Here is a 25732-nt window from a genome sequence, read left to right as displayed (position 1 = left end):
TGAAAGTAAAACATCTTTGAGTGGTTCATATTTAGAAATATTGATGATTTTTAGCAGAAAAAAAACAAGTCAAAATCCTTCCAGAAGCAAGCGAGGCATTCTGAAGAAGCTGTTTTTAGGCAGTCAGTTCAAAGCTTGATTACCTTTCATTTCAAAGGTTGTGCAGACATATAAATTGCATGTAAAGAATTCCCTGTCAAATCTGACAAAAACCTTATAAAGACTTTGCCACAAAACTTTGTCAAAAAGTTCTTCTCCCCCGAAAATGTTCCTTGCATCACTGGCTTTGTTCAGCGTCGTGTCTCTTTCTTATAATGCCTCTGGTACGTCTTCATATTTCAAATATATTTGTCTAGTCGCTGACAATGCAGGCGTTTTGATTAAATGAGGCATAGTGAAAAATGTAAAAATTGCTTAGAAGATAAATAAACATTTGTCCAAGCTGTGAGGAATCTATTGTTTATGCTGCAGTTTGTCAGCAGTGTTATGTAAATCCTAAATACAATTGTTTTCACAAATTATTTAAAGATTTAGAAACTCAAAAACTCTTTTTTTACCTGTAGATTTTCCGGTGAAATCGATCACACCAGAAAACACGGTTGTTTGCCACATCCAGGTCCAGAGCCACAGCGTTCTTCTGTGTGGATACCACCTGACTGTAGTCCCTCTTCACTAAGTCAATGCGGCGGATCTCATGTCGGTTGGTGAACAGTAGGTAAGGGCTTTTACCTGCACGCGAAGAAACGAACATTTCAGGGTGTGTTTTTGTGCAAGCAGGCACAAACAACACAGGCCCGGAGTCAGGGTCAGAATATGGATCAGCAAAATAAAGCAAAAAAAAGTTCAACTTCTCAATAGGAGGCAATTTCTAAAATGGGCTTATGAGGATGAATACATTGTAGGTGTGAGGAATACATTAGAGTTGGGATTTGCTTGAGTAATGCTCAAGCGAATCAGCTTTGACAGTTTAGGCGAGAAGAGGGGCCAAAGTGGGTATATCTTATTAGAAAACTGCTCTCGTCCTGGTGCTCCACAGATCATCTATGCACACATCAACATTAATATGCTTCAGATTAGACAGCAAGTGCACTGCTTTAAATCAACTTAACCTTTATCCAGTGGGAAAAGTATATCGTCTGGACTGGAAGAAGCAGTGGCTGTGCTCTTGTGTCAATAATTTAACCCACAAAGGGGAAAGATGTGAAGAAGAAGAAGAAGAAGACAACAATAAAACAACAATAAGCTGGACAGTGTGTTCAGCACAGCATCAAAATGCACTTGGACTTGAGAACTGCTGACCCAGATGGGAAATGCTGCATGTCAGGGAATGATTTAGACATTGCTCTACAGTAATAACAATCCGGCTTCACCGCAGTGTTAAAAGCACTGGAACATAATGTGATGCTGGAGAGACTAAAGTCAATACTCTAAATATAATCTTTTTTCACAAAGATAAACAGCATCAAGTTTGCACGATACTACTCAATATTCTCCTCTAACAAGAGTGAAGGCACAATAATTGTTCATTAAAAACAGCTGAATAGTTGGTGTATTGATCAGTGTGTTGTACATCATTAAGTTGTACGCTCCTTATTATCTTCGCCTTGCAAATATAAATATATATCAGAGTTACCTTTGCATCTGGCTGCACCTCTTTAAACAGCAAGCTGACGGCTTTTGCACCGGCAATGCAACAAAACAGACATAGGCAAACATACACTAATTTGAATAAGATATATTCTTACCCTTTTCCAGGCTTGCAAATATAGAAAAATAACAATCTGCTACTCAGTGAATTTTACTCATATGCAACAGAATAATGATAGGCTTCACTTCCAAATACCTTGCCATGTACACCTGCATTTTATATAAATATTAATTACATGCACAGCTGAGAGATGCAGATCTTATCTGGAATGCATCTCAAAGCATTTAACGTAATCACTAGTTATTACATTTTCTATTCCCAGGGTTATTTGATTTCATCAGCACAGAAAGTGTGACCGCTACTAACAAGACAAAAAATGTCTACAGAGATGTCAGCAGTTGGTCAGGCTTCAAGCTGGATGTTAATTTCATCAAGGTTGCTCAGAATGGGCCTTTGAGGTTTGGCACAACTAGTAAGCACAACAAAAGCAATGAGTCCATTAGGTAAATGCAAAATGTTTGTAATTTAATATATATGTTTGAGTGGTTGGAGGGTGCAATATGTAATGCTCACATCTTAGTGTACCCTGCTACCATGCTAATCAGGACCAAACACAAATCACAGCTGAGCCTGATTAGTCGAGTCTTTAGTCAGAAAGCAAATTCCTAGAACAAGATGTGCTGGTGAAAATGTGTGACCTCATGGCTCGCATCACACATTTCATGTTAACCTGGATATGGTGCTATAGAAAGCTCCAGATCATTTACAATTCACCTGTCCTCTGGAATGTATTAATGTAGCCCGCTATGTGGATAACTCTTGCAGGACGCTATGAAGTAATTTTGTTATTCAAGGAGATAAAAGATTTCTTGCTTTCATCTGAAGTACACACTGTGATTGGTAAATTTGTTATTAGCTATTATCATGCACTGGTTTTCGCACTTCCTCTGAGAGTGTCCTTGTTTATTTTCACACCTATTTTTCGAGCTGTCTGTTTTGGATAAGGTCACCCAGGATGCACTTAAATCAGAACCATATATAAACAGAGGTCTTAAACTATTTCCTCATAATTCTGTCCAGGAAAAGTCGAGTGGGTAAAAAAGACTAACAAAACGCGCCTGTAGGGACGGTTTTATCTGCCTGGCTATAACTAAAGCCCACCTTTTGTCTAGTAACATCTATACTGAGCCAATCTCTTTGTGACACTGCATGGTAATAGGATGGCAGCTGCAGGCAATTATCTCTTGGGGCAGATATGAAATTCTCTCATTAATGGCTCGCTTGCCTCAGTTTCCCTTTTGACAGTCTGTGTTGTAGCCTCATTGTAGTATCGCAGTCCCGCACGTCTTCTCTTTTTGCCCTTTCCTCCGTCTTCCAGCCTAAACTCTGAATCATGACAGTGACGTTTAGGACCAAGCGTTCTCAAAAAAATAGCGATTACAATGACAGCATTTCCAACCCCTCTAAAGGGGAAAATTCTCCCCTGCTGGGTTCATGGGCTGTCACAGCCAGACGTCATTTTCATTGCCTCAAAACCAAGTGACTCAACTGCTGCATTTGCTGCAATTTGGCTTCTGACACACAGCCAGAAACACTTCTCTCATGGCAATGATAAACTGATAGCTAACGCACTGGGCAGCCATGCAGAGAAAAGTACACAAGCGTTAACAGAGGCAAGTGGGCAGACACGACACACACGCAAACACACACATGCAAATGCTGAGCTTTGATATTAGCTTAGCTTAATTGAGGAAAACTAAATAGCAGCATTTGACAGCCACAGGGACAGAACCAACACATTTCATTTGACTGGCTCTTTCCTGCCAATTAAATAATAAAACTCTGCAGGGAAATGAAGTGTAAACATAAAATGGCCTCTGCATGCAATCCTCTTGCTAACAGCTTTGAGCCATAGTTGGAGGTCAAAAGACATCAGCTGACTTTGTTCTCCACTAGTCAAACAACTGTTATCAACAAGCTGAGCGGGAGGCTGGATTAAATTGGTGTAATTAGCCTCCACCGTGACTCAGCCAGGTACCCCTGAAGAGTTGCTATACCTAATTATAAGTGTTCAGCATCACTAAACATCAGTCTGTCACTCGTGAAGCGGTCTAATGGGACAGGACCCAGAGGACAAATTCGGTCTGAGAAAAACAGAGCGGTTGCCTTGGTGATGTGATTTTTGTTTTATGTGTACTGTTATGTCAAGTGCACAAACACCTGCAGAGAAATAATAAGAATATAACAGTTAAAAGATGTTTCCTGGTTATGACAAGAGGAGGGGTTAACAATGTAGTACAGAAGAGAGTGCGGTGCAGTGTTGACGCATTTCAGTATCTGAGAAAATGTGCTGTTTACCTGAGGCACAGGTTCAAATAGACAGGGTTAACTTAATTCCTCTTTTCTTACTGTAACTCACCTTCTGCTTTGCAGGTCTTAGTGACCGGGTCCATCTCGTATCCTTCGTAGCACTCGCATTTAAAATCCCCTTTGTAGTTTATGCAGATCTGGCTACAGGCATCCGGGTTCTCACACTCATCGATATCTATAGGGATGAGAGGATTATCAATCAGCTGAGAGACAAAAACAGTCAGACAGTGACAGCAAATCACTAATAATCCCTTGTGAGCTGTGACAGATGAGAGTGGAAACTAAATTCAGGAAATGTAAATATAGAAATTCTTTTCAATGACATGACTACAACAGGGAGGTAAAAATGTACATTTTATGGCTGGAATTTTTGCAGTTTTAGGGAAGAAAGGAGTCAACAGGGAGGCAGGGTGGATCCCTGCTGACGTCTTTTGACCTGATTCTTCTCTGGGTGTGATGGCGAGCTGCTAAAATGATAGGAAGGGTGTGAAGGACATACTATAAGCATGTGTGACAGGAGTAAGACTGCACAACCTCCCCTGTGGGAGCGATGGGCAGGGAACAGAGATGGACAGCATGAGAGCTGCAAGCTGCCCAAAGCGGTACACTACACAAATGCACAAACAGATTTATACTGGCTTGGTCAGCAGCCAGCCTGCCACTCTGTTTCTGAAAAACACTTTATATTTCTCTATTTACCTCCACAAGTCTTTTTGTCTAGCAGCCGGTAGCCGGTAGGGCACCGACACTCAAAGCCAATTGGTCGGTCCACGCAGACATGGGAGCACCCGCCATTATTGATCATACACTCATTCAGTCCTAGAAGACAAAGAAAAGGAGACAGGTGTCAAAAGCAGCCGTTCATTTAAGAGGAAGGTCAGGCAGTAGGTCATAGTTTCTCATCTCATTTAGGAAAGGACTTTTCCTGCTCAACTATTACCCTGTAGCATAATGACTTGTCATGTTTTTAAAAGATAAATAAGTATGTGTGGCACACGGGTGGCAGTAATCTCTATGATATCTCAGCTTCTGTACTCGACTCTTTTCCATCTTTTTTGAATTCTTATCAGATGTTCTCAAAAGCAGAAGAGGAATCAAAGCGACACGCAGGCATCACACACGGCAGGCTTATAAAGCTTGAGAATCAGGTCCATCTGCAGGGATGTGAAATATGTGTGAAGAGGGGATTAAAGCTGTGAACTGGGATTTTAAGACGTCCCACAAGGGTCTATCACAGGAGGGAGGGAGCACATCTAAATTAAACAGGTGCGCTGCCTGCATCGGCAGGATCCTAAAAATGACAGAAGCTGAAAAATAAAATGTGAAAACACAACAAACAACACGCTCTCTTTTAAAACTAGGTCAAAGCAGCTGGCACAGACAAGGTGGGCACACAGTAAATTAGACAGAAGTAGTTAGACGTAATTGTGAAGCATAAAATATTTTAACCTCATAGCAAGAAGAAAGCAAACATCACTGACTGACACTTCAGGTTCAGGTACTTAACCTCGTCTAGAAATTTATTGAATAAATCTGCAGGTAGCAGTTTTGTATCATTTGACTGCTGAACATACATTAATTATTTATATAGCTCTTTTATTCATGCTAGATTTGATAAAAATCTGTTAACTGAGCGCATCTTAAATGGAAGCTTAACTCAGTAAAAGCTAAGATAAAAGAAAAACATTTAAACAGTGCAGAGTTTTTCAGAATAAAGTGAGGCTCCACAATCTACAAAGGAAAACTACAATCTTAAATCTGCCAACAGTTTGTTGCCCAGTCTACACATTTCACTCCAGCCAGGTAGCTTTATGTCATGAGTCAGTGAAAGAAGAGCCACAGCAAACTCCCCACATAGACAATCACTGGTTTCAAAATGAAGCCGTAGTGCTTTCCTTTGAGTGAGCCAGTGTGATTAGCGTGTATGTTATTGTGCAAAAAAACGTAATGTAATGTTTTGTGTTCAGTTTTATAATGACACACTGAGTGTTGAGCCTCCCTAGCAGTGCAGAGGAATCTACCTGGCTGCAAGCATTTTCCATCCCCTAAAAACGACCCTGAAAGAACTCCTACAGGGACAGTTCCTGCAGCACACACACAACACACACAAAGGCCTGAGCTGCCCTAAAACAGCCCTCGAGTTCCTGGAATATTGCCTAGTCTTATAATCCAGTATGTGGGCTTTGCAAAGAATTTCATTGTGAGAGGGCACTTGCAGTGTTAAATTGCATACTTTTCTATTGCTAATGTATTTCATATGTGAGTGAATGTTTTCATGCAAACTTCATGGTGTTTTTGTTTGGTTTTTTAATGTGCTGTGAATGAATACAGTTTTGGCCTGGGTCTTGTGTGTGTTTTGAGATTTTGTTCTGGACTCTTTTCATTCCTTTGGATTTAAGAAATATTCACAATCAAGCTCTGTATTGGTTAGTCTCGAGTCTAGTATTCTCTAGTGTCTCTGAGGGTTTGTTTTTTATTTCTGGTTCTTGTTTGATTATGTTAGTTCGCTTTCGTGTCCAATCCATCCAAGTCTCATCTCTGTGTTGTCATCAGCGTCTCGTATGGAAGTCAGTCTTTTCTCTGTGTTTCATTACCCTTTTTGTCTCCCCAGTCGTGTCACGGTGTCTGGTCTCTCCATGCTTGTCTGCTTTCACTGTCATAGGAAGTTCATTTGTCTTCAGTCCTGTTTCCTGTGTTTCAACATGTGTCACCGTGTCGTTTTAGCTCCCGTTCCTGTGTCCACGCGCCTTAATGTGGGTCTCAATGTGGGTGTGTTAGGTCCTGTTTAATCTTGACAGTCATGGTCGCGTGTGTGTATGTGTGTATGTTCAGTTTTGCTTTCCATGTTTCATTACTTAAGATTCTGTTCAACTGTGCTCTCAGGTGTGTCCACTCTGCTCTCTACTCCTATATAAATACTGTCTGCATCACCCTCTTGGTATATGCGTCTGTCAGTCTGTTGACTTGTTCATAATCTTCATAATCTGTTCAGCAGCTACCCATGATTGCCATCTCTCTGGTATTTGTTTTTGGACAGATAGTGTAGGTCGTGTTTGGTTTTGTTTTTAGATACATTGTGGCTGAAAACAGCTGTATGCAGCAGCCAAAAATCGTATGTGAGCAGTGAGAATGAACCAAAACACGGAAGCTACAGGAAAACATCAAAATAAAGAGCTAAAACACTTTGAAATGCTCTTTAGTGCTGAGTGGAGCAGGGCGATATAACCAAAAATATTTATCACGATATACATTTGAAAATTTGCGATAACGATATAACTGACAATATAATTGACACTAGACAAAAAACGTTACGACTCCACAACTTTATTAGTGCAAAACAAACCATCAACGTATTTTCACTTAAACAAGCAGCTGTTTTTTATGTGCATTAAAGTTATATAAAAATTTAACAGTGCAAATGCAAATTATTTGCTGACAGTTTAACCAAAAGGCGTTTCCAGTGGAAATTGGCCGACATATCCTCAGCATAACCATGTATAATATCCACAAAACTTAAAAAGAGGATATACACACACAATACAGTAATATTATGTTGAGGCACAGTACGTATCACCCCGCGAGGCTCCTGCCTACAATAGCCGTAATGCTCCGACAATCCATCAAGCGGTGCGGGTTCGTAGCTTAGCAAAGTCGTACTGAAACATTTGACAGATTTTCAAGCGCCGTGTACGACATAAAATCGTTTCGAGGTCAGTAAACACCAGAATTCATACGTAAGGCACACGGGATTATAAGGGGCACTGTCGATTTTCAGAAAAATCAAAGGATTGATTTTAAGTGTGCAGTATTTCCAAAAAACACGGTAATAACGACGACCTGCTAGCATACTCTACCAAAAATAGGGCTTTGTTGTGTATCTGACGGACGAAAGCTAAACCAGTTCCACACCACTGAAGTTGCAGCATTTTTACACACCAGTTCTGGTTCATCGTTTCATTCAACGATCCGCTTTCGCCCTTCTCATTCTCTGTCGCTGCCATGCTTTTTCCACCATGTGCGTATGAAAACAAAGGCACTGCGCATGCTCGTTTTACCCATATTCTATCGCGATATTTCATTTTCTTATCGTTGCCCAACATTATACCGGTATTACCATGAATGGTATGATATGGCCCAGCCCTAGTGCTGAGTTGCTTGAAAAATTTATCACTGCAAGCATCACCCTGACTTGCAATAAAATATCTGAAAGTGATGTCTGGGAGCTGTAGTGATTATCTATACAACACAGGGGTATCAAGTTGTGTAAGACCTTTGTACACTGTCAAGTCGAAATTTTTCTGTTGTAATAAAAGTCAGAAATGGTTATCTATTCAAAGACTGACTGAAGGTAAACTTTGTGGAGAAATGCTCTCTTTGTGTGACTGCCAGCAGACTTTAAGAACTGCAACCGGCTGCATTCAATTCCCCTCTCTAACTCAGCTGGATGGGTGACAGCAATCTGCCACTCACAGTGGCAACTACTCTCATTCTGTCACTTCTGAATTGCCAGCAGACAGAGGAAAAGACCAAATGAAGCTGCATTTGAGGTCTCACCCATTCCTGTTTCTTTGAGAGGGGCAGGGTGGGTAACAAAGAAGAGAGAGGCCCTGTCAGCTTTTCTCTGACCATCTCAGGCAGAATTTAGAGGTCACTTTTTCCAGAAGACAAACATGACGTCTTTCCTTTCCCCCACCTTGTTTCTCTTCTCACTCGCTCTCCCTGGTAGCTCAGTTTGTACTCCCTATTTTCAGCCATTCCTCTAAGAGAATGTGATGGAGCAGTGTTAGGAGATGAATGTGTGCTGAGTAATGGGTCAGTAATGTGGTAATATGTCATTATTTCTAATGAGTTGGGGAAGATGCAGAATAGATTTGATTGAGCGTGGAAATGTATTGTCTTTATTCTCCCCGAAGTAAGGCTGATGCGGCAAATGCAATCGCTCTGAACATCGAGTAATAACGTGTGTTTGAGTGCAGCGGGGTGTATCTCTATTTGTTTTCTGTCTGTGCCAGTTGGCCTACATATTGGGAGTAAATGGTCGAGAGCGCGGAGTGATGAAGTAGGTATGTGTGGACATGCTTTTAATGAGCTGACAACAAGACCTCAGTTGAAGGAGAGAGGGAGAAAGGTGGAGGTAGATAAGGAAGAGGAGAGAGAAAAGTGAGGACACAACTCTCTGGAATATTTGCTTCACTCGTGTAATTTCCGTCTGTGGCAAAGGTCAGTCTGTTCGGTCAGCTGTCACTCTTCAGTCTAAAGTTTAAGTTTCTCGGAGGAAATATAATTTCACGAGAGTAAATCTGCCTTTAACTCTCTCATGTCAAAAAAAGAAGAAAAATAACTACTTTTTTATTTTAATTCAAGCATCACCTTCAGTTCTTATAGTCTCTAGTTTAAGTCCAAGGGAACGGGAAGTAAAGAGGGGCAAAGGACCACTGGCCACCCAGCTATCCCAGTGTTCCACATTATTTTTAAACAACAGATCACAAAATTCCTATATTAATCATTTGCCTTGACTCTAAAGCCATTTTCACTTCATGCAGTTGGATCAGACATTTACTGATCTTTACCCTCCCAGCTGCCCAAACCAAATTACACTATAACTGCACTAATGTGTGAATAGCATAGCTAATGGTCAGGTGCATTCACTTCTAGGCAGCTCTATTAATACAAATGAACTGGGAATGGCTTTGTCTCCAGAAGCAGAGAGGGTTGTCTAGGGTCAGGGGTTTAATCTCTGGCCCTATTCATGTTGAAGTGACATTGGTAAGATACTAGACCCCACGCTGCCCCTGATCCATCCATTGGTGTGTGAGCATGGGTGTGACAGATACAAGTCTTTAAAGGCATAGGCGTAAAGAGTGTGATTGGGTAAATGGCAGTAACAGCCAATTTAGGTCAAAAGGACTATTTCCTGCTGTATGCTACAGTCATGTGAAAAGTTTTCACCAAAGCCAATGTAATCTAAGTTCCCCTATTAACTCCCCCTTTACAAAACATCTGGAACAATATCCTATGGTCAGATGAGACCAAAGTGGAGATGTTTGGCCATAATACACAGCACCATGTTTGCAGAAAACCAATCACAGAATATCAGCACAAACACAGAACCTGGGCATCTTAAAGTCATTTAGTCAACCATGAACTTCTCTCCTCTGCCAAATTTGTCGGCGATGATGTGAGAGACTTGAAAATCACACAGAAAACGATTACTTCCAGTTATTGGTGCTGAAGGTGGTTCTACAAGCTACTGAATTTTCTTATGTTTTCACAAGAATGCAAGACAATGTGAGACAGGACTACTGTGGAAAATATACAAGAAAATTCAGGCTAAATAAAACAAGTTCATATTAAAAACAGGAACAGCCTTCTCTTTATGAGAGAGGATGGCTGACACGCTGCTACCATTTTCAGGGTTTGCATTACTGACATTACATAGCAGCTGGATAGTGTAGTGGTAAGACTACACACCTCTGGAGCGAGTAGCAGCGCACCTGCCCAGTATCTAGTAAGGTTCCTGGCTAGCCCCCCCCTTGCTAAAAACCAACCCTAGAGTGGCGCGGACACGTCTGCAGCCTGTCTGCAGTTCAGGACACAAGCATTTCACTGCATGTTCACTATGTGTTGTATGTCACAAAGAAAATTTGTATTTATTTGACCAGAGATTGTGTTACTGTATCGTTAAGCAACAAAACCAACCAAGACATTTCATGACTCGTTTTTATACTCTTTTGTCTTTTGAGATTAACTTAAAACATACGCAGGACAGTGGCCCAGGAGGTAAAATCAGACTGTATCAGCACTTCCAATCCCTACCTCTCCAAACACTGCTTTTTATTTATTCATTGCAATTACACCTTTGGTTAAGAGATGAAGGTAGAGAAAGGAAGAGAGATTACCATAAAGCAGATGGACTTTCTGCAGTTTGATGGTAATTAGTACATGCAGGCTCTTGTTCTGATCATCGAAGGCTGCCTCTAATTTGACTGTGCTTCTGCATGCTTTGAAATGCAAGGTAATAGGAGGGAGGTAGTTGCACTTTGTTATGGCAAACATGATTATGCAGCTAGATTAACTGCTTGAATCCATTTACAACAGATATGTACATGCTCTGTCACTGCACGGGGCTCAAACGATGGCACACAAACGGTAACAGACAGCTCTGTTATTTTGGGAGCTGAATGTTCCCTCATTTGATACTGCTAGTAATCAAAGAAAACCATTTCATATTCAAGCAGAGAGAAGTAATAAATTCAATTTTTCTAAACAAGCTCGTCGTAGCCATCTTACCGCATTCTTTTTTGGGCTCGTCTGATCGGTCCTTGCAGTCCTTCACTGAGTCACACACCTTGGAGCTGTCAATACATTCTCCATTCTTACATAGAAACTTGAGGGGTCCTTCACATTTCGTGGCTGGAACAGGAAAAAACCAAAAACAGATCACAATCCACACTAGACACTTCATGAAACTTTATTTCATTTGCATACTCATTCAGAGCCTTGTGCATCAACAAGTGTGAAGTCAAATTAAATATTTCCAGTCGCTGAATTACTGAAGACTCATTTGAAACCAGACGCAGCAAATATTCATATTATGCCCCACATAAAAAAAGTTTAAAAAAAAATATTATAATACCTACATTTTAAATTTGGTCCTGTTTCACAGTGCCAGAGTTTAATTTCCTGCAGTTTAATTTTGCACTACGTTTTTAAATTATGCAACACAGTCAGATGAGGGAGCGGTAAAGAAATTCGTCCACAATAAGCACTGGGTTGGATCCACACAATGTAACACCAGCTGCCATTATAGCAAATGATTCATACTCATGCAAGTTTCTTTGAAGGATATTTCTTTCCATGAAATGACAGCCAATTTTTCACACTGTGGTCTGCATATGGAGGAAAAGCTGCTGAATAGCCAAATACTGTACCTTTCCTCACTGTGTTGTTCTCTGTTTTCTAGTCAGAATGATTTATGTGCAGAGTTCAAGGTTACAAGGCCAGAGGAAATTTGCTCTTAGCTCATCTCCAAAATTTGAAGCCAGTCACAGAAGTCTGATATGGAAAGGAACAACTTGGAATGGACTTCATAGTGAAATGAAGGAAAAAAATGAAATAGAAAAGTGAGTAAAAGTTGATGTGCTGTGAGCAAACAGTGACCTGGAGGGCTGAAAAATGAAGAAAAAGTGGAAGTACCAAAAACTGCAGTTCCTCAAATCCCCACTTATGGTTGGTTCCATAAGTATGGCAAGCTAGGAAAACATGCTAATTGTATTAGTGTATGTCTATAAATTAGATCTGTATTCATTACATATGAAGTGAATTATTTTAAGACTTTGTTTAAATGTTGATGATTACTGTCAGGGTCCTGGGACTGGGCGACCCAGGATCCCTGAGCAGTTATGTATTATATTATCATTATTATTATTATTATTATTATTATATGTATTTTGGTATTGCTGCTGCTCTCCTCCATGATTGTAGATGTGAGTGTGTGTGTTTATGTCTGCGGGGATGCTTGGAGGATGGAGCTCAGCCACCTGCAGGCCTGAGGGGTGTGGCCCTGCGGAAGGACTGGCCACACCCGAAGCCACACACCTGCCGCTGATCAGGGCTCGTCAGGGGAGCTACTTAGGAGAGTCTTGGAGCTCCCACCGACGCGGGATCATTGCTTGGGACTCCACGTTAGTTACCCAGTTTAGGTTTTGGTCGTGTAGTGTATGCCTGCCATTGTTCAGTGTCCTGACTGCTGCCGCTATTGTTTCCCGCAGGAGGAGCGTGGAGGGCTTAAGGAGCTCACCTCAACTGTTTACTCTGGGGCTATGTTTATACGGTCAGCTGCCCAGCCGGTAGCCAAAGCGCAGCCCGCGGCCCAGCTGGTCGCTGTACCTCAGCCTATCGCCCGGCTAGTGATCCAGCCGTCACCTGCTGAATCATCCCCCGCGACATCTACCTCACCGCTTACCGTTTCATCCTGTTCACCATCCACATCACACGCTCAGCCATCTTCTCCACCAGCAGCAGCCTCCATTCCACTGCCCACTCCAGCGGCCTTGTCCGGAGAGAGCGACCTCACCCGCGTCCAACGCCTGATGGACTGGGTAACTCACACCACCAACGCAAGGGCAGGAGTGGTGGGGTTAAACGCCATCGAGGCAATCCTGGAGGGAAACCCCTACCTCGGCCAGCTCAAGGGAGTTTCCGCCTGCCTTTGCACCCTGCGTAAAGCCCGGGGGGTAGTGCAAGCTCGGGAAACCTCAGACTTCGTCCAGCTGCAGCAGGAGCTCAGCATGCCCGAGCAGGAGCAGCTCAGCGAGCAGGAGCAGCTCAGCGAGCCGGAGGAGCTCAGCATGCCCGAGCAGGAGCTCAGCGAGCGGGAGGAGCCCGCGTCGCCAGCTGTGGAGCTCAGCATGCCCGAGCAGGAGCAGCTCAGCGAGCCGGAGGAGCCCGCGTCGCCAGCTGTGGAGCTCAGCAAGCCGGAGCAGCTCAGCGAGCCGGAGCAGCTCAGCGAGCCGGAGGAGCTCAGCGAGCGGGAGGAGCCCGCGTCGCCAGCTGTGGAGCTCAGCGAGCAGGAGCAGCTCAGCGAGCCGGAGGAGCACTGTGAGCCGGAGGAGCTCAGCGGGCTAATGCCGGAGGAGCTCAGCGAGCCGGAGGAGCCCGCACCGCCAGCTGAGGAGCTCAGCGAGCCGGAGGAGCTCGGCATGCCCGAGCAGGAGCTCAGTGAGCCGGAGGAGCCCGCATCGCCAGCTGTGGAGCTCAGCATGCCCGAGCAGGAGCTCGGCGAGCCGGAGGAGCCCGCTCTGCCAACTGAGGAGCTCAGCGAGCCGGAGGAGGAGCTCTCGCTGCCGGCCGAGGAGGAGCTCTCGCTGCCGGCCGAGGAGGAGCTCTCGCTGCCGGCCGAGGAGGTCAGCGGACCGGAGGGACCTCCACGTCTAGCGCGGCCTCCTCGCCGTCCACGTCCGGTGCGTCCACGTCAGCGATCGGCGCGTCATGGACCTGTTGCCACGCCTCGCTGTTGCTCACCGGAGCAGCGACGTTGCCATCGGACCCGTTGCAGGCCGCGGGAGGGGCAGCGCCGCCGCCACCGGACCCGTGGCAGGCCACCGGAACCGTTCCACCGCCACCGGACCCGTGGCAGGCCGCCGGAGGAGCAGCGCCGCCGCCACCGGACCCGTGGCAGGCCACCAGAACCGTTCTGCCGCCACCGGACCCGTGGCTGGCCGCCGGAGGAGCAGCGCCGCCGCCACCGGACCCGTGGCAGGCCCCCTGAACTGTTTTGCTGCTGCCGCCGGACCACTAAGCATAAGATTTACGAAGAATTACATTTTTACTTATTTCACCACTATAGCCTTCAAAAAATGACAAAGGATAGCGTTTTAATAATAGATACAGACTGGTCTAGAAACAGGAAGTTCCAGGATGGAAAGTGTTATGATCCAGTGAATTTTATTATAAAAGTATAGGGGAGGGGGGGAGTGCAAAAGCTCTAAAATGAAATCAACAATAAGTAAGAAACTGAAGAAAGAAGGCAGCAGCAGCAAAGGACAGAGAAGAGAAGCTCAAAATCCTCAACAAGCAGCTTCAGGTATGCGCCCTCATTTTACGTCACAATAAACCATGTTTGATCCTAACAGCTTGTTTCAGACTGTTTTGCAGTTTAGTAGAATGTAATTTATAGTGTTTCCTTTTCTACATTTACAAAGAGTCAGAAGAAGAGGGCAAAGACAATCAAAGAAAGGAGGATAAAGAACAGATAACAATAAAGGGTGAAGACAAGGTAAAGGACAATGCAGGGAGACAATGTCTGAGAAACTGAAAAGATGGCACAATTAAAGAGGGGCAAAAAAGAATGGGTTAGGTTTCATCCTAAATCCTTACCACCTTTCCCCCTTCCTACCTTACCCACTCCCTCCTCATTCTGCCACTTGTTTCCCAGCCCTAACCCTTACCCCACCTCCGTTACTTTCCCTCTATAAAAATACTGTAAATAGTTCAATAGCATTCTGGTGAAATACGTTTAATTTGCTTTTGTGTTCATTTTTGTAAATCTTATTTATGCAAGCAGGAGTCTCATGAAATCAGTCCAAATAGTTTACATGTCTGTATAAACATTGTGCCTTTTAAGGGGATGTTTAGAGTGTCAGTCTTTGTTTTTGAAGGGTTCTGATGTTTCTAGGAGTGAGTTTTATAAAGTTTCACCTGCCTCTGTCTGCCCAGTGTCTATCTGACTGTTTAATCAGGAAAGTCAGTCAAGTTAACTTATCAAAGCAAAGCACAGCGTTAGCACAAAAGCTAATGCCAAACTGTAGTCCACATGTCCATCTTTCTAATCATCTTTGAATTGGACTTTTTTGAACACAATTTATTTTTTAAAAAGTACTTTTATATGACATTAATAGTTGTGATTCTTAAGGATTAGACTATTGGCTGTGATTCAGGCTTCACTGGCTTCAATGTAATCAGATTACTAATGATACTTGAGAATGAGGTGAAAAATATTTACAGCATTATTACAGAATAAATAATTTACAGTAGAAGCAAGTCTTGACTCAGTAAAACTACACAAATATTGCAGGTCTTTTAGCCAAAAAAAATCCTGGTGGGCTTATAAAACTGCTCGTGTTGAAAGGTATTTCACATAGGCAGACGTGCAAAAGGCAGAGACTGAGACAGATGCATGAGGGAAGAAGACGGAGGAGCAGACATGGAGGAGGACAGACACTCACTGCCAAACACAGTGACAGGTGAACCCACCGTTAACGCATCCAGATTCATCGCTGTGGTCAGGACAGTCGTGGACCTTGTTACACTGCTTGGTGCCGTGTATGCAGGAACCATCACCGCACTGGAATTCATCAGGACGACACGTCAACAGAGCTGTAACAGGCAAGAGATCGAAATTTTAAATTTGATTTTAATGACTTCAAGAGGAGCATAAAATCATGTGGTCGAATCCAATCCAAGACCAGCTGTGGCATTTTAATCACTCGGTTTCTCTCCACATTTGTGTCCCATAAAGAAGAGGAATTGCTTTAAAAACTTTTCTTGAAACACTGAAAAATATTGAGAAATGGCATATACTGCACTTCTATTAATTCACAGTGTGTGTAAGGCACTGCCGAGGACAGAGACAGTCAACCTGAGGGCGTGTGATGAATGATTTTCAATATAGTAACACAAAGATGGAGGCTCCAAGAAGCCACACCAAATTTTATTAATATCCCAAGCACAGACAAGCTTTTCATCAACAGTGCCCGGTATGCTCATATAACTCCCTCTAAACCGCACTAAAAAGCAATATATGTGACAGAGGGATATGATTAAGTGTTATCACAAGACGAACAGGACACAACGAGCCTAATGGAGCCAGGGATGCTGTAGTCTGGACACGCATGTCCAGACATGTATGCACATAGATATGATCATCCATGTTTCTGTGCATCTCTCAGGCAAATGTAGAGATTTGAGTGAGCAATAAACTGGTGGTGCATACTGGTATAGATACATGTGCATGTATATTCATAAGAGAGCAGAAGCAACAGTGTAAAACTGATGAATCACAGCAGGAGCATTTGTCCTCTGCTGACAAGCTGGAAGAAAATTCCATTTTTTAGGCAAAGAAATCCTCGTACAGACATAAGGGTGTGCGAATACACCAAAGGTGGTGAACATATGAGTTTAAATGTGTAGCACGGGAACTTGTGGACAAAGATGAGGTTGTGTCCCTAACCACCCCCAGCCTTCCTCCCCTCTAATGCAGATATTCTGTTGGCTAATAAAACATCAATCTCCTGTAAGTGCAGCTTATATGACAGACCACAGAGTGAGAGCTGTGCGTTTGATGTGTGCACCGCACATCTTGATAATGAATAGTGGGACTATCTGGGCTTCACACTCTGGCTTAGTGAGACAGGAGCTTCAGGGCTCCCCCATCCATGACCAGCTAATAGGAAAACCTGTCTTATCACAAGGCCCCATCTTCACACAGTGTTTATCAACAGAAACACATTCTTTACCTGACACATTTAGGAGGAAAAAACTCAATATCAACTCCCAGCAGAGAAGAAATCTGCTAAATGATAGAGCGTCACCTCAGAGGAGAGAAGAAATATTGCTGTTGAAGATTATCTATTCCACCATCTCAAAGCAAATAAACAAAAACAAAATATAACGTTAATTTAACAACTTCACAGTTTCTGGATTCATCTGCAACATGTTTAATAAAAAGTGCCCACCTAGTGAATAGAATATTTGCAAAACTACTAGAGTTTATTCAGAATCAACCAAACTTAAAAAATAATCAAATCCATCCATAACCTCTGAGAATATATATGAAAACTGAATAGCAATTGGAAAGGCTGCAGTTGTACCCAAGATTCTAACGGTTGCCTTAAGCTGGATAAAATACTTCTGCTTATACAGACTTTGATAATGTAGTATTATTTTGTAATGTATAGCACTGCTTTACCACTGATTTAATAGTATACAATAAACCTATATACTTTAATATTGTGTATTAACATAAAATGAGGTAATTCAAGAAATCAAGAAATGGGTAGAGGCTGGCAATTACAATTTCCCGAAGTGGAAACATCATGCTTGTTCTGAGTTATTTTATGTTTTAATGGGTTTTTAGAGTTCCTCACCGCTCTCTCAGATTGTGTCTCATTCACTAATGTGGGTGTAGAAATGCTATTACCGTGTACCCCAGATAGGTCCACATTCAATATTACTGCTGGATTCATCATCATTAACTATACCAGCAGGAGTATGTTAGTGAATCAGAGTCATTTAAAATTGCTCGGTATGTGCTTTCTGTTTTCTGCAAACTGGAATGCCCTTATTTCTTTATTAGCTAGCAAATGCACCTTGAGATGTATCATGGAGTGAAACGTCTGAAGTTAAAGCTGTGAAAGTACAAAAGCCTAAAGCAAAAAAAGAATAATTTCATGAGAAAATAAAGCGAAGCAATCATGTTTGGGAAAGAAGACAGAAAAAGTACTGCTTTCAATTTTCTTTACTTAGAAGCGACAACAGCTGGACACAAGTAAGATTTGGGCTGCAGTAACTGAGGTGGATGCTGCATGAGCTGTGAAACAGCCAGTGACCTGATGACCACCAGGTTTCCTTTTTCTACAGAAAGCAGAAAAAGGTTGACATCAAGGTTAATGGAAAAGGAAGGAAGCAGGTGCAGGACAAGGACCGACTAAACTGTCAGTCCCAAGATAAGAAACTTACTACAATTATTGAAAAGACATGCATAAATGGGACATGTTTCATCCAACAAGGATGAAAGCATTTGTAATGAATGCGGTTTTGATATGCTAAGTATTTAAGCCTGAGGTACAATCCCAACTGTGTGCAAAATTAACTTTGTTTCTTCTTCTGTTTTGGCCTTTGAATTGGTGAAAACTAGTAGAGAAACAGGCTGCTTATTAAAATATGTAAAACTGTATGTACAGCGCTGATTGCTTTATTAGAGCACTTGTCAAAAAAACCCAGAAAACACAAATATTTAAAAAATCTGTGAAAAACTCGCTAGAAACATAAGAATTACTGAATTCACTAATCTATGAGTTTCTGGCTAGACTGACACATGTAAGTAGCTAAAGTGAATTTCTGTGTATAAGATGACAACAGATCTGGAACAGACGGCAGCAGATTTGCAATTTATCCCACACAGATTGTATGTAATTGCCAACTTGACCCTATTCAATCACAAACTGATAGCAGATTGACTCCATCTTATTACTGTCTTGATCCAGCAAGACAGCAATAAGATGGAGTCAGTCTTCAAAGTTGCTTTGAAGATGACGGCTGATTATAAGTGGCCGTTATTTATGTAAACATGTGATTCTGAAAGAGAGATTTCTGCATGAACACTTTTTGAATTAGACCTTTTGAGTGTCTATTCCTCTATGTTACACAGCATGGGACATTCACATTATCAAATTTAATGTGGCTGCTCTTGTCCAGTGGTCTTCCTGCATGTGTTCTCCAAGCCAATCAGCTGCTAGGCCCTGTTTTTTAATTCACTCTCATCTCTCACTCTCCCCATCTCTTGGCGCTCGATCTCATCCGGGTTCTCCAACGTGTCTCAACTAATGTCTCCATCAGCCATCTGCTAACTCTGCTTCACCACCAGATTCTGCACTCCAGGGGTTCGGCCACTATCTCCAACTTTCATCTGGAATTCAGCACTATTATGTCACTTCTCATCTGAGAATAAGCGCAAAATATGCTTCCATTTTGCATGCTTATATTTCTGCAATAGATGTAGCTCTTTTTTCTCCTTAATTATCTGTAATTAACAAACTATGAATATGAATGTATATTGCATTGTGGGTTTAACAGTGAACATCAAAGGCGCACATAAGCATTTCTGTATGCTAGCTGGGATGTTATATGTAGTTTATTCCTTTCACGCTTACATGTAATCTCTCTCAACCTTGCTACATATTTTATATGTGCCAAAAGACTTTCAGACAGTGCAGCGTTTTCTGTTATCACTGTAAGCTGAGAAGACAGCCTTGAATCGACATAGTTATACGCAGCAGAGAACATATATAAGCTACTGCAACATTAAAAAGAGAAAAAGGTTACATATGTAGGAGATTACAGTTGTTGGGAGACAAGCAAACACATAGAAAGAAAGGAAGCAGAACAAGACACTCACGGCAGTCTGACTCATCAGATTTGTCTTTGCAGTCAGGATCTCCATCGCACTTCCAGGTCAGTCGCACACACTCGCCATTGGCACAGCGAAACTCCCCACTGGTGCAGTTAGCTCTGTGGTTGGGCAGGTATGGGGCTCCATCACCTCCGCAGCGCTCAGGCCCCTCGTCTGAACTGTCGGAGCAGTCGGGGTCGCCGTCACAGCTCCACATGAGCGGCACGCACTCGGAGGTGTTACAGCGGAGGTGGTTGGGCCCACAAGTCAGAGGGGAGGTGCACTTCAGCTCATCGCTGCCATCGCCGCAGTCATCATCACCATCGCACACGTAGACGGTGGCTAAACATTTGCGGTTGGCACACATGAACTCACCGCTGGGACAGGCCTTGGCATCTGAGGACCAACAGAGACAGCAAAACTCACACGAGGGACTGCACGCTTGGTTCTCATGACAGTGAAGCAGGGACGGTGTAGCATTTATTATCAGATTGCAGTTTGTGCAGCAGAAACCGTTACCCTGTCTTCTCTAGCTGCTGAAAAGGAAATCTGAGGAATCTGTTTGAAGGCCGTTGCTTTTAATCTTTTGCAGACTGCCTTCACACAACATAAAACTACACTAAAATGCAATGCTTTCATAACCAGAGAACTGTACACTTTTAGTCAAATAAGTAAATATAAAAGTTTCAGGTCTTGCTACAGCTGCAGAGCATTGAGAGCAAGTAAGACCGAAGACTTATTGGCTTAAAGTCATTTCAAGCAGATGGGCACAGACACAGAAATAGTTTCCCAGACTGGCTAAAAGTCAATAACATAACAGAGACAAAGAGAAAGCTGGGAAGGATAACGGTGATTAGGAAAATGGTGAGAGGCTTTCTCTCCTACCTTTTCCAGGGTATTTTTTCTGTATCTAGTCATGTCTAACTGAAAGCACTCTGGATGCGAAGAAAGCCAGGGAACCCGCTGTTCGCCCATAGGTGCTCAGAGGAGAGGAAGGATTTGATATTTACACAAACCACAGGGAGTTCAGCTTTAACGCCAGTGCCTTTGGCTGCTGCAGCTGGTTACTGGAAAGGATTGCTGTTTTGCTACATTTTACACAGAATCAGCAAATTGTAAAGCTGTAGCATATTGTCACTGACCTGCAGCAGACACCGTGTATTTTTTGAGTATCAAGCATACATGCTATTTTAAACTATTACTGATCAAAGCAGGGGGAAGTTTTTAAATAGCTTCAGATTAAACTGCAGCATTTCTGCATCAAAAGTATCACTGCTGTGAAAGGTAGTGATCAGCTGAACAGTTAAACAATGCAATAAAACAGCATGAAAAGAAGCTTATAGCATAAAAGAGCAGAAATTAAACATCTTAATATACATCATGAAACATCATGAAACCACTGCTTCTCAGTTAAACTGGGTGAACACATCTTAAGCTAGCAAAAACACTGGATGCAAGACAGTGTCTTACTTACTATCCTACGTAATCACACCATATGTTACAATTACTATCTCTTCTTTTCTCTGCTAACATCACTGTTAATTAATTCACTGATATGAACACAACTGCCTCAGAAGCTTGGGAAAAAGCAACTGATGTGAACATAAGTGTCATGGATTCAGTTCAGCGACAGGGTTTATAGTTATTAATATTAAAGACTCTGCATCTGATTCTCATGTGTCTGCTTTCCCCGGTATGCCTCTGCCCACACTCTATACTAATTTGGCACTAAATAATTAAAGAGATTCAATGAACAAGTGCGTTATTACACAGGGGGAAGGCCATTAGCACTTTACATCAGTGCCCTGGTTGAATTCCAGTTGGGACAGAATTTCAAGATTTCTGAGCAACTTTGAGCCCACAGACCATCTGCTGATGATGTTGTACAAGGCAGTGGGTTTTAAATGATAAATAAATCACAGAGGGAACAAGCACTTCACCCAGTGGATGTTTAGTAAGATTTATTATACGATTTTCTTTTTATACAAGTAAAAGCAGAAAAGATCATTAAAAAATGAATTTGCAGCATTTTGTTTGGTTATACATCTCATGGTAAGGTCATTTAAATGACAGGCCAAGTACAACTAGTACTTATAGCACATTTCTACTCAACTATAGCACTCAAAATGCTTTCTACACACACACACACACACACACACACACACAAACAGGATCAATACACCAAATAGATCCATCGGGTGTCAGGACATTTCAGAGTTTAATATCTTGCCCAACGATACTTTGGCAGGTGGACTGGGGCAGCCAGGGATGGATCCAGATTGGTGGATGACCTGCTCTGCTACATTAGAGCAAAATAAATAGAACTGTCCTTTGACAATGCTGTCAAAGTGGTGCCTCCAGGTATACAATATTAACTGCATTCACTTCAAGGAGCTTTATCTCAGCTTTTTTGCAAGTTGAATTGTTTTGTTCTCCTAATTAGAATATTGAGGCATTGATGAGGCTAACAATAAAATATTGGCTTGGCATAGAGTTTTATACCAGACTCCCTCTATGATGCAACCCTCCCATTTAGCTAGGCTTGGAACCAGCAGTGGGAGCACACTAGCCTTTTTTGTTTACTTGACACAAACACGACGTTCTTGTTACGCATAGATGAACAGTGGCACCGTTTTGGGTGCATTTCAGTGAAATTGCTCTCTTTTTTAAGCACCCGGGTCAGACGCTTCTTGAAAGAGGCATCACTGCTGAGTGATGCAGATATGTTTACCTCACTTTAGTACTACAAAGCATGTTTGATTTTGCTCTATTACATTGAAGGGAAAGCAAACACATTTACAGACTATATCTCCAAAAGTGTACAAACTCACACCAAAACAATTTAGATGGATAAACAGCACTACCTCTGGCAAAGGCGGAGGCCTCGCCTGTGTTTTTAAATCTGTTTATGACTGCCATCAGATTTCTTTTTCCTCTTTTTCCAGCTTTGAACTACAGCTTTTTAAACTAAACTCATCCACTCCGTTACTGATTGCAGTGGTATATCGTCCTCCCAAATTTAACAAGGACTTTATCAGTGAGTTTGGGGAATTCCTTTCAGGGCTTTCAGTAGATTTCGATCATTTTCTTATTGTTGGTGACCTGAATATTCATGTGTGCTGTCCATCTAAACCCCTGGTTAGAGACTTTGTTTCACTGTTGGATTCCTTCAACCTTACTCAGTGTGTGTCTGGCTCCACACATGAGAAGGGTCACACTTTGGACCTTGTCATGTCTCACGGCTTGGGTATCCACATCTCTGAAATTTGTGAGAGTGCGTGTATCTCCGATCATTTTCCTGTTCTATTTTCTGCCACTGCACATTGTTCTGATGCTGCAGTTAAACCTCCTTCACGCCGTCACCGGATCATCAATACCCATGTACCATCTCAGTTTTCTGCTGCTTTTAGCAACTCTGAGCTCTCCACGGTGGACTGGATTGATTCCTTGTGTGCAGAAGATTTAACTGCTCTTTTCAACTCAACATGTACTTCTATTTTGGACCTCATCGCTCCCCTAAAAACACTCCGTCCCAAAGCTCACGCTGAACCCTGGATTACAGACTCTGTTCGTGCTCTCAGGCGCACCTGTAGGTGTGCTGAGAGAAAATGGAAAAAGGACAAGCTGCACATTTCTTTTAATATCCTCAGAGACTCTCTTTCAACCTATCAGAAAGCCGTTAAAGAGGCCAAGTCCTCCTACATATCAAACCTGGTTAGCAGTAGTGTCCATAAACCTCAGACTCTGTTTCGTGTTTTAAATTCCATTGTAAATCCTTACACATCCACCAGCCTCACACCTTCTGCCACCCTCTGTAATGACTTTCTAAAGTTCTTTGTAAACAAGATTTCCTCCCTGCAGTCTGTCATTCCATCTTCACCTTCCAATCCCTGTGTTTTGTCTTTGTGCCATTCTGCCTTTAATCAGTTCGAACCAATCTCTCTCTCTCAGCTGCATGAAATAGTCTGCAAGGTTAAGACTACCAACTGTTCCACCGATGCTATCCCCTCTCGGCTTCTGAAGCAGGTTCTGGACTCAGTCGGACCTTTCCTTCTGGTCCTGATCAATGCCTGCCTCAGTTCTGGTTGTTTTCCAACACCCTTCAAGCACGCTGTTGTTCAACCTCTCCTTAAAAAGCCTAATCTAGATCCATCCCTACTCTCTAACTATAGGCCCATTTCCAACCTCCCTTTTCTGTCTAAAGTACTGGAACGAGCCGCCCTCACGCAGCTCCAGCTATTTCTTGACAATAACAATCTCTATGAGAAGTTCCAGTCTGGTTTTAGAGCTCGGCATAGCACAGAAACCGCCCTTCTGAGAGTTTTTAATGATTTGCTTTTAACTGTTGACTCTGGTTGTGCTGCTGTCTTAGTAACCCTGGACCTGACAGCAGCCTTCGACACTGTTGATCACAACATACTGCTATCCCGCCTTCAACATTGTGTCGGTTTAAAGGGCACTGTCTTAAAGTTTTTCCAGTCCTATTTGAATAATAGGAGTTTTTCTGTTCACCTTGGTGAACTGTCATCTCCCAGAGCTCCTTTAACCTGTGGCGTACCTCAGGGGTCCATACTAGGCCCCCTGTTGTTTATTCTGTACTTGCTCCCTCTGGGCGATGTGCTCCGTAAACATAATGTGTCCTTCCACATCTTTGCCGATGATATTCAGATCTACCTCCCTCTGAGGTTGAACTGCAATGTTTCTTTGCAGCCGCTACTCTCCTGCTTGTCTGACATTAAGACTTGGATGACTCTTAACTTCTTACACCTTAATGAAAGCAAAACTGAAGTCATTGTGTTTGGGCTTCCTAAAGATCCCAACTTCTCTCTTGACTTTTTGGGACCCCTAACCTCCGATTGCACTTCTTCCATTAAGAGTCTTGGTGTTATTTTTGACAATGCTTTTAAACTTGATAAACAAATCAGCTCTGTAGTTAAGGGATCTTTTTATCATTTGCGGATTTTAGCCAAAGTCAAGTCTTACCTTTGCAGGAACGATCTAGAAAGAGTGGTCCATGCTTTTATTACTTCACGGCTAGACTACTGCAATTCCCTCTATGCTGGCCTAGATCGTTCCTGTCTACATCGCCTTCAACTGGTGCAGAACGCTGCCGCTCGCCTGTTGACCGGTTCAAAAAAAAGAGACCACATCACTCCGGTTCTCTGCTCTCTCCACTGGCTCCCAGTTGCCTTTAGGATTGATTTTAAAATCTTATTGCTGGCTTTTAAGGTTTTAAATGGCACTGCACCTTCTTACCTGTCAGAACTCCTTAGAACTTATCGCCCCAGGAGATCTTTGAGGTCAGCCGACCTGATGCTTTTAGATGTTCCCAGGTATAAATTGTTTCGGCGTCATCAAGTCACTGAGGACTTTATACTATACTGGTGGCACTCAGCTACATGCTACCACTACGGGGCGATCGTGGCTCAAGAGTTGGGAGTTCGCCTTGTAATCGGAAGGTTGCCGGTTCGAGCCCCGGCTTGGACAGTCTCGGTCGTTGTGTCCTTGGGCAAGACACTTCACCCGTTGCCTACTGGTGGTGGTCAGAGGGCCCGGTGGCGCCAGTGTCCGGCAGCCTCGCCTCTGTCAGTGCGCCCCAGGGTGGCTGTGGCTACAATGTAGCTTGCCATCACCAGTGTGTGAATGTGTGCGTGAATGGGTGGATGACTGGATATGTAAAGCGCTTTGGGGTCCTTAGGGACTAGTAAAGCGCTATATAAATACAGGCCATTTACCATTTACTTTTTAATTCCTTTGCTGGGAGAAGCTTTCCTCTGACTACCATTCTGGTAGTCAGAGGCTGGCAGCATAACCCACTTAACTTCTTCTGGCAGCTTTGATGATGGGAGATTGTTGCCAGCGGCAACCAACGGCTCAGATGTAGTGGGAAGAAATGACTGGTCGCTCTACTCACGTTAGCATTACAACTGATAAGTGTGGACCGCATGTGTGTGTGTGCGTGCATGCGTGTAAGTGTGTGTGAGATGAGTCTGAGTGTGTTGGAGGAAAAAGGTGAAATGAAGTGTGAAAGGTAAGGAAATTAT

The 25732-nt window shown here is 42.8% G+C and overlaps 2 protein-coding genes across 7 annotated transcripts in view; one reads left to right on the top strand and one right to left on the bottom strand.

The window, feature by feature from the left end:
- The window catches only part of LOC146688123 (low-density lipoprotein receptor-related protein 8-like), a 90894-nt gene that overhangs the window by 15455 nt on the left and 49707 nt on the right, over positions 1-25732 (bottom strand). For all 6 annotated transcript variants that reach the window (XM_085438544.1, XM_085438539.1, XM_085438541.1 and 3 more), the window contains 6 exons: positions 19695-20084; positions 15773-15895; positions 11309-11431; positions 4718-4837; positions 4068-4193; positions 558-729 (listed from right to left, as the gene is read on the bottom strand). In XM_085438544.1, coding sequence (XP_085294670.1) covers positions 558-729; positions 4068-4193; positions 4718-4837; positions 11309-11431; positions 15773-15895; positions 19695-20084 — 1054 coding nt within the window. The remainder of the gene's footprint in view (positions 1-557; positions 730-4067; positions 4194-4717; positions 4838-11308; positions 11432-15772; positions 15896-19694; positions 20085-25732) is intronic.
- LOC146688125 (uncharacterized) lies at positions 12635-15091 on the top strand. The gene has a single exon (XM_085438548.1). The coding sequence runs from the start codon at positions 12739-12741 to the stop codon at positions 14479-14481; it is 1743 nt and encodes a 580-aa protein (XP_085294674.1). The 5' UTR covers positions 12635-12738; the 3' UTR covers positions 14482-15091.

The sequence above is a fragment of the Copadichromis virginalis genome, linkage group LG18 (genome assembly GCF_057382275.1).
Source record: "Copadichromis virginalis isolate Kocher_CV1m ecotype Utaka linkage group LG18, C_Virginalis_male_GT1.1, whole genome shotgun sequence".
Classification (NCBI taxonomy): Eukaryota; Metazoa; Chordata; class Actinopteri; order Cichliformes; family Cichlidae; genus Copadichromis; species Copadichromis virginalis.
The sequence above is the reverse complement of the archived record's forward strand: the minus strand, read 5'-3'. Positions and strand labels throughout refer to the sequence as shown.

Bases quoted from the DNA above. Each gene is read 5' to 3' on its own strand.
- LOC146688125 (XM_085438548.1), top strand. From the start codon at position 12,739: ATGCCTGCCATTGTTCAGTGTCCTGACTGCTGCCGCTATTGTTTCCCG.